Below are 18,390 nucleotides of genomic sequence, written 5' to 3'. Positions count from 1 at the left end.
ACAGAAGGAAATTTCTCTCTGTTTCTTTGATAACACCTGGACGGGAAAGATTAACGATCTGGGAGCTGCCAAAATAACAACTCTCAAAGAGCTGGACAGAACTTTGAAATTGGATGCAATTAAATGAAGTGGTGCAATGAAAAAACAGCTAAAGGAGTACAATATACGGACAAATCTGCACTCCATAGGAAAAAAAAAGTATCTGTTTTCTGACATGAATGAGGATCGTAGAACCAGAGTCAAAATGTGGAAGGGAAAAAACGGACATGGAATTATGAACAACATTGAGGATAGAATCATAGAATCATAGAATCATAGAGTTGGAAGAGACCACAAGGGCCATCGAGTCCAACCCCCTGCCAAGCAGGAAACACCATCAGAGCACTCCTGACATATGGTTGTCAAGCCTCTGCTTAAAGACCTCCAAAGTAGGAGACTCCACCACACTCCTTGGCAGCAAATTCCACTGTCGAACAGCTCTTACTGTTCAGCTCTTACTGTCCAGTAAGGATGATGAGAGGCAGGACTATACGCTTCGAAATTCAGACCGTGGGAAGTCAAAACAAAATTATTACAATTTGGAAGACAATTGGACCTTTTTTATTTTAGTGTTTTATTTTTATTGGATTTGATTTGATATGTTAATTGGATGTTTTTATTGGAAAATTAATAAATGCTTTAAATAATATTTTATTTTATTTTTTTAAATGATTATACTTTTCAAGTTTATACATTTCACTAATTTTACAATCATTTCAACATTTCAAAACTTGACTTCCTTTCCCCTCTTTCTGCAGTTCCTTAAATTTATTTTAAATATCTTCTGCATATCCAAATTAATGTGCTCATTTATTCATCTTCTTTAAATATATACTCCTGTGAAACCACAGGTTATTACAATAATCCTGCCAATGTTCTTATCTGTTTACAATTTATCTTTAAATATTCAATAAACCATTTCCATTTTTTAAATAAAAAGTTTGTTATCTTGATTTCTTATTCTTCCAGTAAGTTTCACCATTTCTGCATATTCCATAAGTTTTTGTATCCATTCTTCCTTTGCTGGGACTTTTGCTTCTTTCCATTTTGGGGCAAGTAACATTCTTGCTGCAGCATGAATAAGTTTCTATACAGTTTAGGTCACTATAATTCCCAAAAGAAAAGCTTCTAGTTTTTGTTACAAAAGTTATTTTAAATATCCTTTTCATTTCATTATATATAATTCCTCAGAAATGAAAATATAGATGTTTCTAAAATGATGCATGGGATAGAGAAAATGGATGTGGAGGAGTTCTCTCTCTCTACACTAGAACTCTTGGGCATCCATTTAAATAGAATGTTGGCAAATTCAGAACAGAAAAAGGAAAGTACTTCTATATACAGCACATAGTTAAACTCTGGAACTCGCTCCCACAGGAGGCAGCCAATAGCCACCAACATGGGTAGCTTTAAAAGAGGATTAGACAAATTCACAGAGGAAATTTCAGAAGACTTCTACAAACTCTTGCTTGTTTGCACTGTTTTGCACAGGGAGTTCTCCAAACTCAGCATGAAAACTAGTTGTAGACAACCCATTAAAACTTCTACTAATTAAAACTACTGTAATAATTTCAAACAGTAATGACGCAATAGAGAATCTGCTCAGAGGGAATAAAAAACAGCAAGTAAATAAGTATGCAAATAAAATGCTATGCCATAGTTTCTTAAATAATATCTCCCACTGAAAGCCAGATAGCTGTTTCTCCATTCATTTGCACAGATGATATGGGGAGTCTTATTCAAGCAGTTTGTCTGCATTTTTCTTTCTTTTTATGAATCTGTAATTGCTAACTTCTTAAACACACTAGGCAATCCAAAAACAGTGGATTATCTTCTTCTGAGTTCAATGAGATTTAAGAAGGCAAGTATAATTTTTGCCTACTTTTCGTTGTCCTCATTGTAAGAATTCTCATTCAGTCTGTTTGGTAGTAGTGCCATTGCTTATGCAGACACATTTATTTTTCATTGTTTATTTCTTTTTCTTTTTTCTTTAATCCTAAAATACTCCTATCCCACTTTTGGAATGAAGAAAGGGAAATTTATCAGAAGGCTTGTGGCGGGGGGGGGGGGTGAGAACCAAAGGTTTAGCATTTGTGCACCATTTTCTTTTTAGGATAAAGTTTTGCAGATGTACACGATTTTCTTTTTTGGATAAAAACCCCAAGTGGGTAACCCCTGAGGTAGCTCAGTGGGGAATAAACTTCATGCTCAGTGGCCAGTGGAATGCTGGCTCACTATTGGAGGAGGGTAGAGAGATATGCAAAACTCAGTTGGAAAAGAAATGGAATAGATGTATCCTGGGTGATGGCTTAGCTAACTGACTATTGTTGGAATTAGAGTGGTTTTCTCTCAGTTATATGTCAGGCTCTATTATCAGACTCTTCCTTGAATTATTAAACTCAACATAATTAAACAGTAGTTAATGTATGGGTGTATTTTAATATGCATGCAAATAAAGCTGCTGTCTTATGAATACCTCCCCGGAACTAAGCCTCACAGAACATAGCAGCAATGATGAGTAAATATGCATAACATTGTGTTTCAAAAAGTGCAATATAACTTACTATTTGGGTTAATTGAAAATATCGTGACCATAATATGCTTTTCAATCTATTGTTGTTTCTGATTCTCTTCATTTCATCTTCCTACAATATGATATAGAAAATATACATATATGTGTTGTTCTAGTTACAGGTAGGTAGCCGTGTTAGTCTGCCGTAGTCGAAACAAAATAAAAAAATTCCTTCCGGTAGCACCTTAGAGACCAACTAAGTTTGCTATTGGTATGAGCTTCTGTGTGCATGTGTTGTGTTATAAGACTGATCAGTTGTCAAAATCCTGGGATATCTTTCTTGAAAGATTTTATAGGCTCAATGAAAAGAATGAATGTTAGACACAGTTGCAACTTTCAGCCTTGCATATCAGCTAGAAGGTTAGCCTAGAATCTTCTCCCAGTTTATTGTTTTTAAGTGGGGATTTGAGAGGCAACCTATCATGCAATCTCATATGATGCAGTGCAGGAAATCTTCTATGGCAGCATCTGCTGCTTGTGCATGAACTATGATTCCAAAATAGACCAACCATGGTACACAATAGTTTGTTCTAATTAAATGTATTTAAATGTGCTAATATATAATATATAACATACTGTAAACTTTCAGATCTATCTTCATGCAGCAAGCGGGAGAAAATGAGACAGAAGTGACTGAATTTATTCTCACTGGGTGGTCAGATCGACCCAAATCAAGAATGGCTTTAATGACCTTTTTGATCATTTCCTATTCAATAATAGTTATTGGAAATGGACTTATTATCTTGGTAGTCATACATGATCCAAAGCTTCATAATCCCATGTATTTCTTCCTCTGCAATTTGGCCATCCTTGACCTCTGTCTCACAACAACAGCAATCCCACAATCAATAGCTAATTGCTTAGTGGACAGACCTGTAATGCTTCTTCCTTTGTGCTATGCACAGATGTATTCTCTTCTTCTGTTTGGTACAACAGAATGTTTCCTTCTGGCTGTCATGGCTTATGATCGTTATGTTGCCATTTCCAATCCACTGCGCTACACCATGATTATGAACAGAACAGTGTGCATCCTCCTCGCCACTGCAACATGGACTGCTTCCTTTATGATTACTGTGATTCCATCTATTACTAATCCCATTCGATTCTGTGGAAACAATGAGGTTGACCATATAGGATGTGAAGTTAAATCTATTATTAAGCTCATTTGTGCAGAGTCCTCTTCAAGCCAGATAAGCATGTACTTCACTAGCACTTTGACACTGGTTCTCCCTCTGGGCTTCATCCTTTTTTCCTACATGCGCATTCTTGTGACCATCCTTAGGATCCACTCAGAAGGAGGTAGGACAAAGGCTTTCTCCACCTGTGGTTCCCATCTGACTGTAGTGATCATGTACTATGGCACAGCTATATTCACTTACCTCCTTCCACAAAATGCAGGGACACATGAGATAGATAAAATAATATCGCCATTCAATTCAGTGCTGACTCCCATGTTTAATCCTTTAATTTATACACTCAGAAACCAAGAAGTCTTGGGAGCATTGAAAAAACTGATAGGTAAGAAAAAACCAGACATGACATGTTAAATAGATACATAGCTTTTTTTATTTGGATGTTTCCCCTGTAAATCACCTAATTTTGTATGTTTTATTTTCACAAGATTTCATTTAAGGTTCAGTAAACTTCAGATTAATATTGCAGGCCCTTTAAATGAATGTTCACCATCCAGAATTCTTCAAAAATGTATTCCCTGCAATTATGTTCGTTGTAACGTTAGCAGTGATGTAATTTATTCTCGTCTGTTTTGTAAGTATACTATCAGTTGTGATTGCAGCTTAGCATTGTTAATATAGTTGCAGTGTACACCACCACTTCTACTATAGTATTTGCTCTATAGTATTTGCCCTGCATTCCCTGTTATGGTTTCTGCATATGTTCTAACAGTCACTCCTTGTATAAAGCAACACTAGGTCAATAGTATACCTTTCTGGAAGAAGAAAAACAGGTTATCGTTCAGCAACTTATTTCATTTAAAGGGCCTATAAGATTGACACTTGGTTTCTTGTAGATCTCTCCTTCCTGTGTGAAGGAGCTGCAAGAGTTGTGGAGTTGAGGGTTGTGTTTTGCTTCATCTTAACTCCCTGCCTATTAATATCAAGCAGGGCCCTTTAGTGCATCCTTTTAGGAGCCTACTAAAAACATTCTTGATTAGACAAGCCCACCCAGATGTTTGGAAATGCTGCTGTGAATTTTGCTCTGTTTTTGCATTTTAACTTCTTGTAGAAGTCAAGTGTGTTTATATATAAATAAACCCAGTTCTATTCTTTCCTAAAACCGTTTACTAAAAGTCAATCCCTTGGACCGTAACTCTTGTTTACACTGCCTGTTTTATTTTTCTACTTTGAGTGTTAGTTAGATAATTAGGTAACACTGTGCTTTATGCTGCCACCAACTCATTCTTGCATACCCTTCAACATTTATCTGATGAAAATAGGGACCTCCCATTCCATAATGATAATTTTAATATTTATACCCCACACATCTTACTGGGCTGCCCCAGCTACTCTTGGCAGCTTCCAACATTCATAAAAACATCATAAAACATTAAACATTAAAAAAACTTCCTTATACAGCATTGCCTTCAGATGGCTTAGGGGTCGGATAACTCCATACCCTCCAATATTTCTCCAATGTAAATAGGGACATCCTAAGGAAAAGTAGGACATTTTGGGATAAAATCAGGAACCAGGATAGCTTTTCTAAATCAGGGATGCTACTGGAAAATAGGGACACTTAGAGGGTCTGTCCTTGTCCTCCTTCAATTTGATTTAAGCTTATTGTTAAATATTTTTAGGTCTCTGGGGGGAAAGTGTCATATCTATCTGGCTCTGGATCAGTGATCTTTCTTGTGCATGTGTGCCATGTGTGTGAATGAGTTGCACAGACACACATTGGCAAGCACTTTCAAATTTCAATCAAGTCTCATTCTGTCCATCAAGGATGAAACAGGTGTATGGAAAACCATGTGGTGCCCTCAGGAACTAAGCAGTCTGACCAGCTATAGGAGCTTAACATGAATCTTTGGTACTCTTGATCAGTATATAATATGCCTTGCATCTTTCATCATGCGTAATAAATTGTGCTATAAACACACACACACAATAGTCTATCAGAAACAGGTAGGTAGCCGTGTTGGTCTGCAGTAGTCAAAACAAAATTAAAAAATTCCTTCCAGTAGCAGCTTAGAGACCAACTAAGTTTGTTATTAATTTGAGCTTTCATGTGCATGCACACTTCTTCAGATACACTGAAACAGAAGCCACCAGACCCTTATGTATAGTGAGAGAGAGGGGAGGGGTATTACTCAGAAGGGTGGTGGGAATGGGTTATTGGCTGATAGGTGTGGTAAACCTGTTGACGACTGTTAATGACATAAATGGACATAAATCTGACATCAGTAATCACAAGACAGAGAAACCAGTAAGAGAACACTTCACTCTCCCAGGACATTCTAGACTGGAAAGAGAAGTTGCTGAATTGCAACTTATTAGTAAAGGTAAAGGTCCAGTCGTGGCCGACTCTGGGGTTGCGGCGCTCATCTCGGTTTATTGGCCGAGGGAGCGTGCGTACAGCTTCCAGCCAGCATGTGGCCAGCATGACTAAGCCACTTCTGGCGAACCAGAGCAGTGCACAGAAACGCCGTTTACCTTCCTGCTGGAGTGGTACCTATTTATCTACTTGCACTTTGACGTGCTTTCAAACTGCTAGGTTGGCAGGAGCAGGGACTGAGCAACAGGAGCTCACCCCATCGTGGGGATTCGAACCGCCGACCTTCTGATTGGCAAGTCCTAGGCTTTGTGGTTTAACCCACAGTGCCACCCGCCTCCCTGCAACTTATTACCAAACCTAAAACCATGGAGAGACCTCATTATACATGATAAAGCTATCTTTAGCCATCTCACCCCTTGCTTTTTCCTGTAAGACCAATTGCAGTCGTTAACAGTTGTCAACAGGTTTACCACACCTATCAGCCAATCACCCATTCCCACCACCCTTCTGAGTAATACCCCTTACCTCCCTCTCACTATATATAAGGGTCTGGTGACTTCTGTTTCAGTGTATCTGAAGAAGTGTGCATGCACACAAAAGTTCACACTAATAACAAACTTAGTTGGTCTCTAAGCTGCTACTGGAAATAATTTGTTTATTCTATCAGAAAACTGATGGTTATTTTTAGGGCTGTAATCTTTAATTAATTTCATAGCTCAATTGTTGAATCATTCTGCCACATTGTCTTTAGGCCATGATCTCCCCTCATCGCAAAAAGAATATGGCATTTCACCTGGAATCCCTGTGGGCAAATGACAATAATTTGTGCATGAAGGAAAGACCCTTAGCACAAGTGCTAGTAGTGTTCTTAATTATTGCCACACATAATCCTGGGCTAGACCTAATAACAACAACAACAACAACAACAACAACAATAATAATAATAATAATAATAGGGCTAACACATTTTTTTTGACTATCATGTGATAGCAGAGCAATGAAAAGGCAGAAAAGTGAAAACAAGCAGTTAGCAATAGCTTGTGGGAATGAAGATGCAATAGAAATAGATATCAAGTATGGGCCAGTAGCAAAGGAAATGGTACATTAGGCAACAAGTCCATTTGCAGTCATAGTTATTAAGCAGAAAGAGTCAAATGGAAAATAAGAAAATACATTTACTATGCCTACTGGATTTGCAAAATTATGTATAAAATGTTTGCCAGGGAGATTGCTAAAACTTATTTGGTATTTCCATGTAGATCATCCAATCTAATAGTGGCTGTAGCATTATTTTATAGTAGAAATGAAAGATCCATGTTTGTCTTACAGCACAAACCAGACCCAAGATCCACCAGGGCAAAAGAATTTGGATTTGGCTAATCTTGTACTTTCTTGGGTAGGTCAGGGCTCAGCCACGGATAGCTCAGCGTAAGTTCCTTACCTCCCAGGTGAACAAGAGAGACATGAGAGTACATGTCTCACTTCAGGGCTCCCCTGGTATAACTCACACCAGTGTAAGTCCCTAAAGAGGGTATTTGGGAAAGGATGACTGGATGGGTCAAGGAGACACTTACTCCTATTATTGTTTATTATTGTTTATTGTTGTTTGCATTGTATTTCCACCACCATTCATCTAAGAATAAAACTGATACATATCACAGAGATTATCAGTCTTCTTAGCCTGATGCAGAGCCCTATTTCTGTGATACAGAAGGTCTTTAACAGGTGCAATCCCAGTCAGTTCTGGAGGACTATTTAGTCCCATATCTGATGATGATGATGATGATGATGGTGATGATGATGATGTAGAATGTATTTATGATTAGCTACATTAAAGCATTAAGGTTTGAGTGTAAATTTAGCTTCTCTTCAATTCTAATGCATTAAAAAATATAGAGAGATTTCTTCCCACTCTTTCTTTTTCTCAGTTCTGTCAGGCTGATGCTTTGGCTTTCCACATTACACCCTTATTCAGCCCAGTCCAGAGCTCTGCCATATACAAAGATACAGGCTTTTACCTCTGTGACTCCTATCTATTTTAGAAATCTGCTCATCATTCAAAGAGCTGAGTCACCATAAAGATGAGGATGACAGATAGTTTCTTAGTATACACATGGGGAAATGTATTCAAATCCGTAACTGTTCTGATTTCAATGAGAGAGTCTTCTTTGCTTAACTCTCCAGCTAGTAATATATTCTTCTTAACAACATGAGACCATTGCAGAATTTCTATGTAGTGCTGTGCCAAAGCCTATTCTCCACTTTTCTTAGAAGTTTTCTTCCCCTGTAAAAGGGACTTCCGTTTTCCTATCTCTTTCTTGGGACACTGGATTCCAGTGGATTCTGGTGTGGTTTTGAGCTTCCTTTATCACTGTGAAGTGGCTGGCGCGGGGGGGACGGGACTGTGTGTTTCATATTTCTTTCCATTAAACATTTCTTCAGAGTTCTACAGCCTTCCTTGCTACCTGGGTTTCCTGCTGTGAAAAAGCTGCATTGGGAGGAATTATCCAATCTTTTCACTGAAGTGTTGGAAGCTGGGAAAGGTAGCTATGAATTGCTGATAGCCTGACCTCAGTGCATATGGTTCTTAACGGAAGTCCTCCTCCTCCTCCTCTCTCTGCATTTATTTATATCCACATTGACTTCTTTAAGATGAAACCATCTACTTTCAAAAAATAAAAAGAATAACAATGGAGAGCAACCAGACACATACAAGAAAGCTTGGCTAGTTTTTCAGGAGGCAGGAGCTCCTGGGAGGCTGCAGGTGTTGATGCTGATTAAATTGCCTTCCAGATAAGTCTCAAGTATACTCTGGCTGGGACAGCTTGTTGAAATGCTCTCCACTTGTCTCCAGAACTACAAAAACATAAAAAATGGGTCTCGTATCCTAACAGTGATGCTTTTCTACAAAACAGAATCCAGACAACTGTGAAATTGATTTGTAGGAAGGACACTCACTAGTCCGCTTTGGCCTCTTTGAAAATAATTGAACACAACCAACCCCCGTCCCCTGCACTGCCCATGATAATTTCACTGGAATTTGCTTTCACCTTTGATAGTTTTTGAATACCCCCCCATCAGTTGATGATGAATGGTTTTAAAATGGTTTTTAAGATACTGGAGAAATTTTTGGCACAGCACTAATTTTATATGTTTTTAGTCAATTCATCTTTAGAATAATGAATAGCCAGAAAGGTGAAGCCAGAATAGCTAGAAAGTAAAAGGTAGGGCATTTTAGGCTATTGGGGTGTGTGTGTATAATTTGAAAGAGGCTTATACAGATAGAAGACTATTTGCAAACACTGGGGGAGGAAAATTCTTAGGTTATTGATAGAAATATTGTCACGATCCTTTCCATTAGAATAAACCCACTAGTATACAAGGAGGAGAAGTCCTAAGTTAAAAGCCCCTCTCTGTTGCTACAATGCAACTTCGGTTTCAAGAGGTGCATTTCTGACAACCCCATTTTTGAAGCAAGGAAAGGCTATGAACTTCCTGTACTACTTCTGTAATGCTCTGAAACCATATATTTTATAATATTGTTATAATGACCGCTCCCCGCTTAAAATGGGGGGCGCCCTTTGCGTGGACGCGTGCAGCCCCTAGATCTGGAGCGGCTCCAACAGCATAGGCTTGGCTTTGCCTTCCCTCAGGTGGGATACCTGGAGGTCTCCGCCTACCCCAGTCAGTTGTCCAATCCCACCTGGGGGAAGCGTTGCCAAGGAGACCAGGCCAGGTAGGGGAGGGATTACCTGCCCACACAATAGAGGGAGGATCTTACCTAGGAATCCTCACTTGACTCCAGAGCTTCTCCCACCCTACCCACCCTCAGTTAAGGTCTAATTTTGCAGGTTAACTTTTCTTCACAGGTATGCGGGCGCTGCTACGTTAAGGTCGCTGTTAAAGGGCCGGAAAGGAATTTCCCTGCATTGGCAGGTTTCACCTTTCCCGTAGCAAAACGTCACAACTTTGGCAGTATCAGGCCTTGGGCGGAATCCTTTTGTCCATCATCCTCTTGCGGCGGCGATACCAGGGTTCCCCGTTAAAGGGGTTTTCTGAAGGGAGGCTTTGGACGTACACCGAAAGGTCGTCATTGCTCCCTCCTGCGGCGGCGGCGTTACGGGGGCGGCCATCTCTGCTTGAACATATGTTCTCCAGAGCCGGCCCATCCCCCCCCCACACTGGATAACCCTGATGCTCCCTAGGTCCCCGGCTGGGGACCGGGGAGGGAGAACGCCCAATGCCTGAGCCAAGGTCTACCCACATTTGAAATTTAATAAAGTTGTGGCCAATTTAATCCCATAGCACGTTGTCTTGAGTCGTTATTCACATGACGGGGGGACCGTGCAGGATCTGGGGACTCCGCCTGTCCACGCAATAGAATTTTGGGGAATGGCATCTATTGTCAGGAATGGTGCACCAGCTTGGTAAAATGAAAATATTGTTGCACACAGTTTCAGTCAGATGGCTGCATATAATATAATTATTATATAATTATTATTTCTATACCAATTAATATATTCAACATCTCTAAGCGGAGCAGAGCAAATTAAAACACACCAAATCACATATTACAAATATATGTTATAAACCAATCAATGCAAATTATTGAAGTGACTGAATATTCAGGGGTTCTAATAACCAGTTCAGTTCTAATAACCAGTTTCAGCATCTTAAAAAGCAGAGACATCACCTTACCAACAAAGGTCCGCATAGTTAAAGGCATGGTTTTCCCAGTAGTGATGTATGGAAGTGAGAGCTGGACCATAAAGAAGGCTGATCGCCGAAGAATTGATGCTTTTGAATTATGGTGCTGGAGGAGACTCTTGAGAGTCCCATGGACTGCAAGAAGATCAAACGTATCCATTCTTAACAAAATCAGCCCTGAGTGCTCACTGGAAGGACAGATCATGAAGCTGAGGCTCCAATACTTTGGCCACCTCATGAGAAGAGAAGACTCCCTGGAAAAGACCCTGATGCTGGGAAAGATGGAGGGCACAAGGAGAAGGGGACGGCAGAGGACGAGATGGTTGGACAGTGTTCTCGAAGCTACAAACATGAGTCTGACCAAACTGCGGGAGGCAGTGGAAGACAGGAGTGCCTGGCGTGCTCTGGTCCATGGGGTCACGAAGAGTCGGACACGACTAAACAACAACAACAATAACCAGTTCACACATTTAACAGGTTTAACTGGCACTTCACCACTTCCAGCTGCAAATGTTGTGGAAGATTTGCATGTTTAAGAGTTGCCTCAGCCCCAAATGACAATGTGAGTAGAAATTAAGATGAACATTTCATTTCCTACCACAGTTAGTGTTCTACATAGAGATACTATTTAAAAGAACCATTTTAAATTTCTAGACTGGAAATTGGGATGGGTATGTACAACAGACACAACAGTTTTCAGATAACAGATTTCAGTTACAGATAAGACATCTACACACAAAATAAGTTATTTTAAAAGTGTAATTAGTTACCTATAAGCTTTTTGTAAACAGAAGCTTCTTCAATGCTCCCAACACTTCCTGGTTTCTGAGTGTATAAATTAAAGGATTAAACATGGGCGTCAGCACTCCATAAAATGCAGAAATTATTTTGTCAACTAAACGCGTGTTCTTATTTTGAGGGAGGAGGTATGTAAATATGCATGTGCCATAGAACATGCAAACCACAGCCAGGTGGGACCCACAGGTGGAAAATGCCTTTATCCTGCCTCCTGATTTCATCCTCAGGATAGCTGCAAGGATACGCATGTAAGAAAAAAGGATGAAGCCAAGGGGCAGAACCAGTGTCACAGTGCTAGTGAAGAATATGCTTATTTGGCTCATAGAGGTATCTGTACAAATGAGTTTGAAAACAGCTTTAAATTCACATGATAAATGGTCCACCTCATTGTTTCCACAGAATCTAGCTGGCTTTGCAAGGCAGGGGACTACTGTTAGCATAAAGGCACTAAACCAAGTCACAGAAGCCAAGACGGTGCAAACTGTATTGTTCATTATGAGCATGTAGCGCAGTGGGTTGGAGATGGCAATGAATCGATCATAAGCCATGACAGCAAGAAGGAAGCATTCGGTTGAGCCAAAGAAAAGGCCAGTGTAGAGTTGGGTGAGGCATAAAGGAAAAGATATGACAGGTCTGTCCACCATGCAGTTGGCTATAGACTGGGGGACTCCAGATGATGACATGCACAGATCAAGGATGGACAAATTGCACAGGAAAAAATACATGGGGTTGTGGAGCCGGGGATCAGCTATGACCACCACCACAATGAGTCCATTTCCAACAACTGTAATCAAATATGCAATTATCATGAATGCCATTAAACCCATCCTTGCCTTAGGGCGGCCCGACCATCCAATGAGAACAAATTCAGTCACTGCGGTCTCATTTTCTCCTACTTCCTGCATAAAGGCTGATAAGATGGGGACAGGGAGAGATAAATAATGATGTTTAAATAGTTTTGAAATAGATTAGAATACAGTTGAACAAATTTATTTGTTATTTACTGGGCATATCCATTTTTTCAGATGCCTAGTTTATGTAACAGAAGATGAAGCAATAAAGCATCAGACTGTGAGATTAAATGTGACCATATAGGAAAATTTGTGAGCATAAAAAACATCTAAATCTCAGATGAGTGTATTAATGTGGGCTGACACAAAATGCCTGAGATGTGGAGATCCCAGGGAATATTTACAATGTTATTTTGTGTCTAGAATTGTTATGGTTGAGTTAATTATTTTATTCATTTATTTACCATCATTTCTAAGCAACTTAATTTTGTTTAATCCCTAAGTGTTAAAAAGGATAACATAAAAACAGTAAAACAGAATGATAAAAACATATAAAAAGAGCAAAAATATAAAAGCACTGATGTATTTATATATTACTTTTTATTTTATTGAGGGAAAGGAAGGTAGTGCCTTTTCCAATGGAATCTTCCATTAATTTCTCCTATTTTGCATCTTTAGAAACAGAGTAATCCTTCTACATAATACTATAAATATGACTTTGGTCCATAACTTTCAAGGGCCAGAATTCTCTGTAATAGTGAATTCAGGTAGATGAGTGACTATCAGTTTGGAAACTAAACAATGTCATTCACAAATTAAGGAGTTGATTACTAGACTCTTGGCATGAAGAAACATAGAAGAGTATGGAAAGAAATATGTTTCCTTCTTTGCACACCCCCTTCTATGGCAGGGCTGGGGACCCTCAGATCCAGGAGTTGAATGCAACCCTCTGGGTCTCTGCCCCCCCCCGGCCTTTCTTTTCTTTCAAGGTTGCAACACTCAGCAACTCTGTTTTGAACCCTTAAATACATTTGCATGGCTGAAATATGCATTCGAAGTCTGATCGTGTCTCTTGCTTGCCTAGACAGATGATAGAGAGGAGTGTGAGTGTGTGTGCAGGAACTAGTCTATGGACGTACCCCTCCCCTGACACAGCAAGGGTCTGCTCACTCAAAAGAGTTTGCCACCAAGCTCATCTTGCCCTACCTGTTGTGACAACTTGGTTGCTTCTTTTCAGTCCTGAACTCTTTGCCCCGATCTTGGACTCTGCAGGGCTGAACTATTCTTTCTAGGTTACCTACTCTCACCTTTCCTGTCACCTGGCTAGAGTGCAAAGGCTTCTGTGACTCACTGCCTATTGCTGAGCCTATACCTCTACTTTGCCTCAGTAAACGTCTCTTATACTCAAGTAAGAGACTCCAACCACTGAACTTTCTTAAATTATCATACCCTCTATTTCTCTGATTAAAATAGGGCTGTCCTAGTCAAGAAGAAGAAGAAGAAGAAGAAGAAGAAGAAGAAGAAGAAGAAGAATTCTACTCTGCACACCTGACTGTGTTGACCATGCCACTCTGGGCAACTTCCAGTATATATGTAAACTTAATAAAACTTTAAGCGTTAAAAAAACTTCCCTACACAAGGCTGCCTTCAGATTTCTCCTAAAGTCTGTACAGTTACTTATCGCATTGGCTCAGGGGTCCCATAACTCCATACCCTCCAACATTTCTCCAATGAAATAGGGATGCCCTAAGGAAAAGTGGGACATTCTGGGACCAAATTAAAAACTAGGATGCCTTCTGTAAATCCAGGACTGTCCTTGGAAAATATAGAGATTTGGAGGGTCTGATTATTATTATTAGATTATTATTATTATTATTATTATTATTATTATTATTATTATTATTATTTCATGGGTGGCCATTTAGAGGGTAAAAGGACACATGTTTCCTTTCCACAATGTAAACTTTTAAGGAAAATTTATGATGCAAATATATGTCTTGCGAAACAGAACAAGAAAATAACATGGTGAACATTTTATCCACAACATTTTCATTTCTCCCTTCCCCATACAGTCAGAAAAATAGAAATGAGCAAACCTTGCATAGCCATTTCTATTAATTTTAACTGGTCTTTTAGTACTTAGACTGTGACTACCAGTGGTTGCAGCCCCCTAGTAAGAAAATTACACAGCCAATGGAAACATCAATAATTTTATTATAATACTAATGACTAGTTACTGTTGTTTCTAGGAGAGTGAGGGAGAGAATAGTATTTTGCACATTATATATGGAACAAAATTGATATAAATGCATAAAACATGTATTATGATGTATAATTATTATAAAGAATAAAATGTGTAAGAAAATTCATTACCTTCTTAAAACTCCTTGAAATCAAAAGCCATTGAAGAAATTCTACTTCTTTATATTATCTATTTTAATAGTACTATCCATACTTTATGTATTAGCTAGTTGCATCAAATTGGTTAAAACTGTGGTGTTGTTTTAAAAAAGAAAACATAGGTAGAATTTAACTGTAAGCAAAACTAGAAAAGAAATAACTTGGTAGAAATCCTGGTTTGAAATAGTCCTATTCATTAATACAAATACAATTTACATTACCTTTTAATGCACTAATAGTTCGAGCACTCTTAGAAGAATTAGCACTGGAGAATCAGGATTATTATTATTTTTTAAGTGCCAAGCAAACCATACAGATGGCGCCTGAGTAAATTAATAGAGATGTAACTAATTTTCAATGGGAGTTTTTATTTAGGAAACAATGGGCTAGATTTTATTTTAGTACTCTGCTTTTTGTCTTCCCATTGGGTGCATTCCCAAATGTCTCATTACTTTCTGAAGTTACTCCATAACTAAAACTTATGACCGCAGTAAATAACTTTGCAAAAACCAACTTGAAGGTAAAATAATTGTTAAATATCAGTCAATGTGAAATGCCATGTTGATTTCAGATCATTCCTCCAGCGGAATTTATGTAGTATCCTTGCCAGTATTATTATTTAGTATATTTATACATCAACATTATTTAGTACATTGGTTTAGCATTTTTGTGTCCCAGCTTTCTTCAACCATGGATCTTTATGGGTTTTCAAGGCTGACTTCCATTTGGGCAGTGATCAGTCCTAAGCTTGCATACCATTGGCAATTTGGCATTATCATTTATCCCCAGACCATTTTTCTCCACATGAGAGATGTGGAGCTATCACAAAAGGTCTATGACCAAAAAAGTCATAACTCTGTTGCCAACTGCCCCCTTGTTTAAAGAGGGGAGAGGCTGCTTCAGATTTATCTGTAGTTTTAAGACATAGAGACTGTCTTGAAGTTCTTGGCAAAAGCACCTTTTGAAGGAGCCTCCCCCTCCCTTTCTGAAATATCCTTTCTGAGGCTCTTCCCCATATCTCCCTCACTCTCAGATGTGCACCAGGTGGGCACAGAACATACGCCTCCTTTGGTATCCAAAATCTGAAATAAGTCTCTTGACAAGTACATCAGACCCCTTTTATGCTCTCAGTTAGATGGCTATAGTAATACAATAGATTGGCCCATTTAAATGTCACAGAGTTGTGATCAAGATTTCACAACTGAGAGAGTAAGCTGGGGTAGAGGAGAGAGAGGGAGTCAGGAATTACCTAAAAGGCCCAGAGTCTGTAGTCTGCAACAGTTTGCTTCAAGAGGAACTGCAGTAAGAATTATATAAACTTTGTCCATGTAACAATATGTCCCTGGAAAATAGGGACACTTGGAAAGTATGCAGAATTATGGTCTCCACATTTCTGCAGTACTGTACTTTGCATGGGAAAAAACTTTCCTCATTAAAATTCATCACATTACTTCACATTTCTCCAAAGATACACATTTTGTGTGCAGTTTTGATTAATATTGCAAGCAATTTTCTGAGTTGCAATGCATTTTGTGTGTGTTGTTTCCATGAACATAGGCGTTTTTAGTTACGCTTTCACCTAATTCTACCAGTCCTAGATGGAGTAACGTTCCCTCTGAAGATAGTTCGCAGCCTAAATGCCCAGGTCTCTTCAGCAGCCAGGAGTGCTTTTGGACAGCTTTTGGAAGTAATGAACCTGTTGCCAGCTTCACCCATTCCTTTATATATCTGATTTGGCCGCTGTGATATATTCCTTAGTTACATCCTGTTCGGATGTAATGCATGATGTGGGGCTGTCTTTGAAAATGACTTAGAAACTTCATCTGGGTCAAAGACCTGCAGCCAGATGGTTGACTGGGGCTGGTAATAGGCAGCATACAACTCTCTTGGTAAAACAATAGAGGCTGGCTTCCAGCCTGTTTCCTGCACAATTTAAAGCACTAGTTTTATGATGTATAAATCCCTATGTGGTTTAGGTCCAAGCTATCTGAAAGACCATCTTGTCATATACCTGCTTGGGTTTTGAGATCTTCACGGGACATAAGGAGCTTTTAATGGGGTATGCCAATAGTTTCTGCCCTATCTGCCACAGAGGCTAGACTAGGAATATCCTGGCATCAGGAACTGGGCACTTGAGTGTCTGTCTAATTCCAGAGCCAGACTGTGCAGGCAGTATAGCTCCTGAACAACCAATTTATTTTATTTTGTGATGATCAATGCATATGGACAGAAGTAGTCTGAAATCTTACATTTTTATTTTTATTTTTATTTTTAAATAAACACCTTATGTACATGAGCACACATATACATATACACAATTTGTTGAGAATCAGAGTTAAATTCAGACATATTCCTATTTATTTTAAATAAACTACCAAATCAAGTTTATTTTTTATTTTTTAAAAAAGATTGGATTGGGGTATAAATATAACAGTTTATATATAGGAAAACACCAATATATATCAGTGGACTAAAAGCATCTAATAACATACTGCTGTATTACTTTTTTCCACTCACCAGTCTCTTCAATGACCCCATTACTTCCTGATTCCGGAGTGTATAAATCAGAGGATTAAACATGGGGGTGGCTATTGCGTAAAATACAAAAATTATCTTGTCACCTAAATGGGTTTCTTTACTCTGAGGGGTGAGGTAGGAGGCCATACACGAGCCATAGTACATGACCACCACAGCCAAATGAGACCCACATGTAGAAAAAGCCTTCATCCTACCCCCTTCAGAATCTGAGTGCATTCTCATGATGGCGACAAGAATGCGCATATAAGAAAAAACGATGAAAATCAGAGGGAAAACAAGCGTGAATGTGCTTGTAAAAAACATGCCCAATGTATCAGCAGAGGTATCAGTGCAGAGTAACTTAAAGACAGCTTTGAATTCACATACTAAATGGTCCACCTCATTGTTCCCACAGAATCGTGCTGGCTTCGCAAGACAGGGAACTATTGTAACCATGAAGGCAGTAGTCCATGTCATAGCAGCAAAGGTGATGCAAATGTTCCTGTTCATGATGAGTGTATATCGCAGTGGGTTGGAAATGGCCACATAGCGATCATAAGCCATGACAGCCAGCAGCAAACATTCACATGTTCCAAAAAGGAGACCCAAAAGAATTTGAGAATAGCACAGTGGAAGGGACATAACAGGTCTATCCACTAAACAGTTGACTATGGATTGTGGGATGCCAGTCGATGAGAAACAAAGGTCAATGATTGACAAATTACAGAGGAAAAAGTACATAGGACTGTGCAACCGGGAGTCATTTATGACCACCACAATAATGAGTCCATTTCCAACAAGGATGACTGCATAGGATACAATGAAGAGGACCATCAATCCCATTCTTGCCTTGGGTCGATCTGACCACCCCACAAGGATAAATTCTGTTACTTCCGTCTCATTTTCCCCTACGTCTTGCATGGGTGTAGACCTGAAACAGAAAAAAGGGAAATGCATTATCTCTTGATCTCCTTTCTCTTTCTTACCGTTTATTTATTGTCCTGTGAGTTTTCATTATCACACATAGTATTGTGCCTATATGTAAAGGTATACATT

General features: G+C 39.1%; 3 protein-coding genes across 3 annotated transcripts; 1 reads left to right on the top strand and 2 right to left on the bottom strand.

The window, feature by feature from the left end:
• Positions 1 to 3,210: 3,210 nt before the first annotated feature.
• Positions 3,211 to 4,158, top strand: LOC309516576 (olfactory receptor 13H1-like; the record flags this gene model as incomplete). The annotated part of the gene is made up of 1 exon (XM_082195337.1): positions 3,211 to 4,158. One exon carries the CDS (start codon positions 3,211 to 3,213, stop codon positions 4,156 to 4,158), a length of 948 nt encoding a protein of 315 aa, XP_082051463.1.
• Positions 4,159 to 11,598: 7,440 nt separating this feature from the next.
• LOC309516575 (olfactory receptor 13H1-like) lies at positions 11,599 to 12,531 on the bottom strand (the record flags this gene model as incomplete). Its single annotated transcript, XM_082195336.1, has 1 exon — positions 11,599 to 12,531. The coding sequence occupies one exon, from the start codon at positions 12,529 to 12,531 to the stop codon at positions 11,599 to 11,601; it is 933 nt and encodes a 310-aa protein (XP_082051462.1).
• A 4,785-nt stretch (positions 12,532 to 17,316) lies between these two features.
• LOC309517305 (olfactory receptor 13H1-like) lies at positions 17,317 to 18,177 on the bottom strand (the record flags this gene model as incomplete). The annotated part of the gene is made up of 1 exon (XM_082196447.1): positions 17,317 to 18,177. One exon carries the CDS (start codon positions 18,175 to 18,177, stop codon positions 17,317 to 17,319), a length of 861 nt encoding a protein of 286 aa, XP_082052573.1.
• Between the last annotated feature and the right edge of the window lie 213 nt (positions 18,178 to 18,390).

The sequence above is a fragment of the Podarcis vaucheri genome (assembly GCF_965113315.1).
Source record: "Podarcis vaucheri genome assembly, chromosome: 13".
Taxonomy (NCBI): Eukaryota; Metazoa; Chordata; class Lepidosauria; order Squamata; family Lacertidae; genus Podarcis; species Podarcis vaucheri.
Note: the sequence above shows the minus strand (reverse complement) of the source record. Positions and strands in the feature narration are given on the sequence as shown.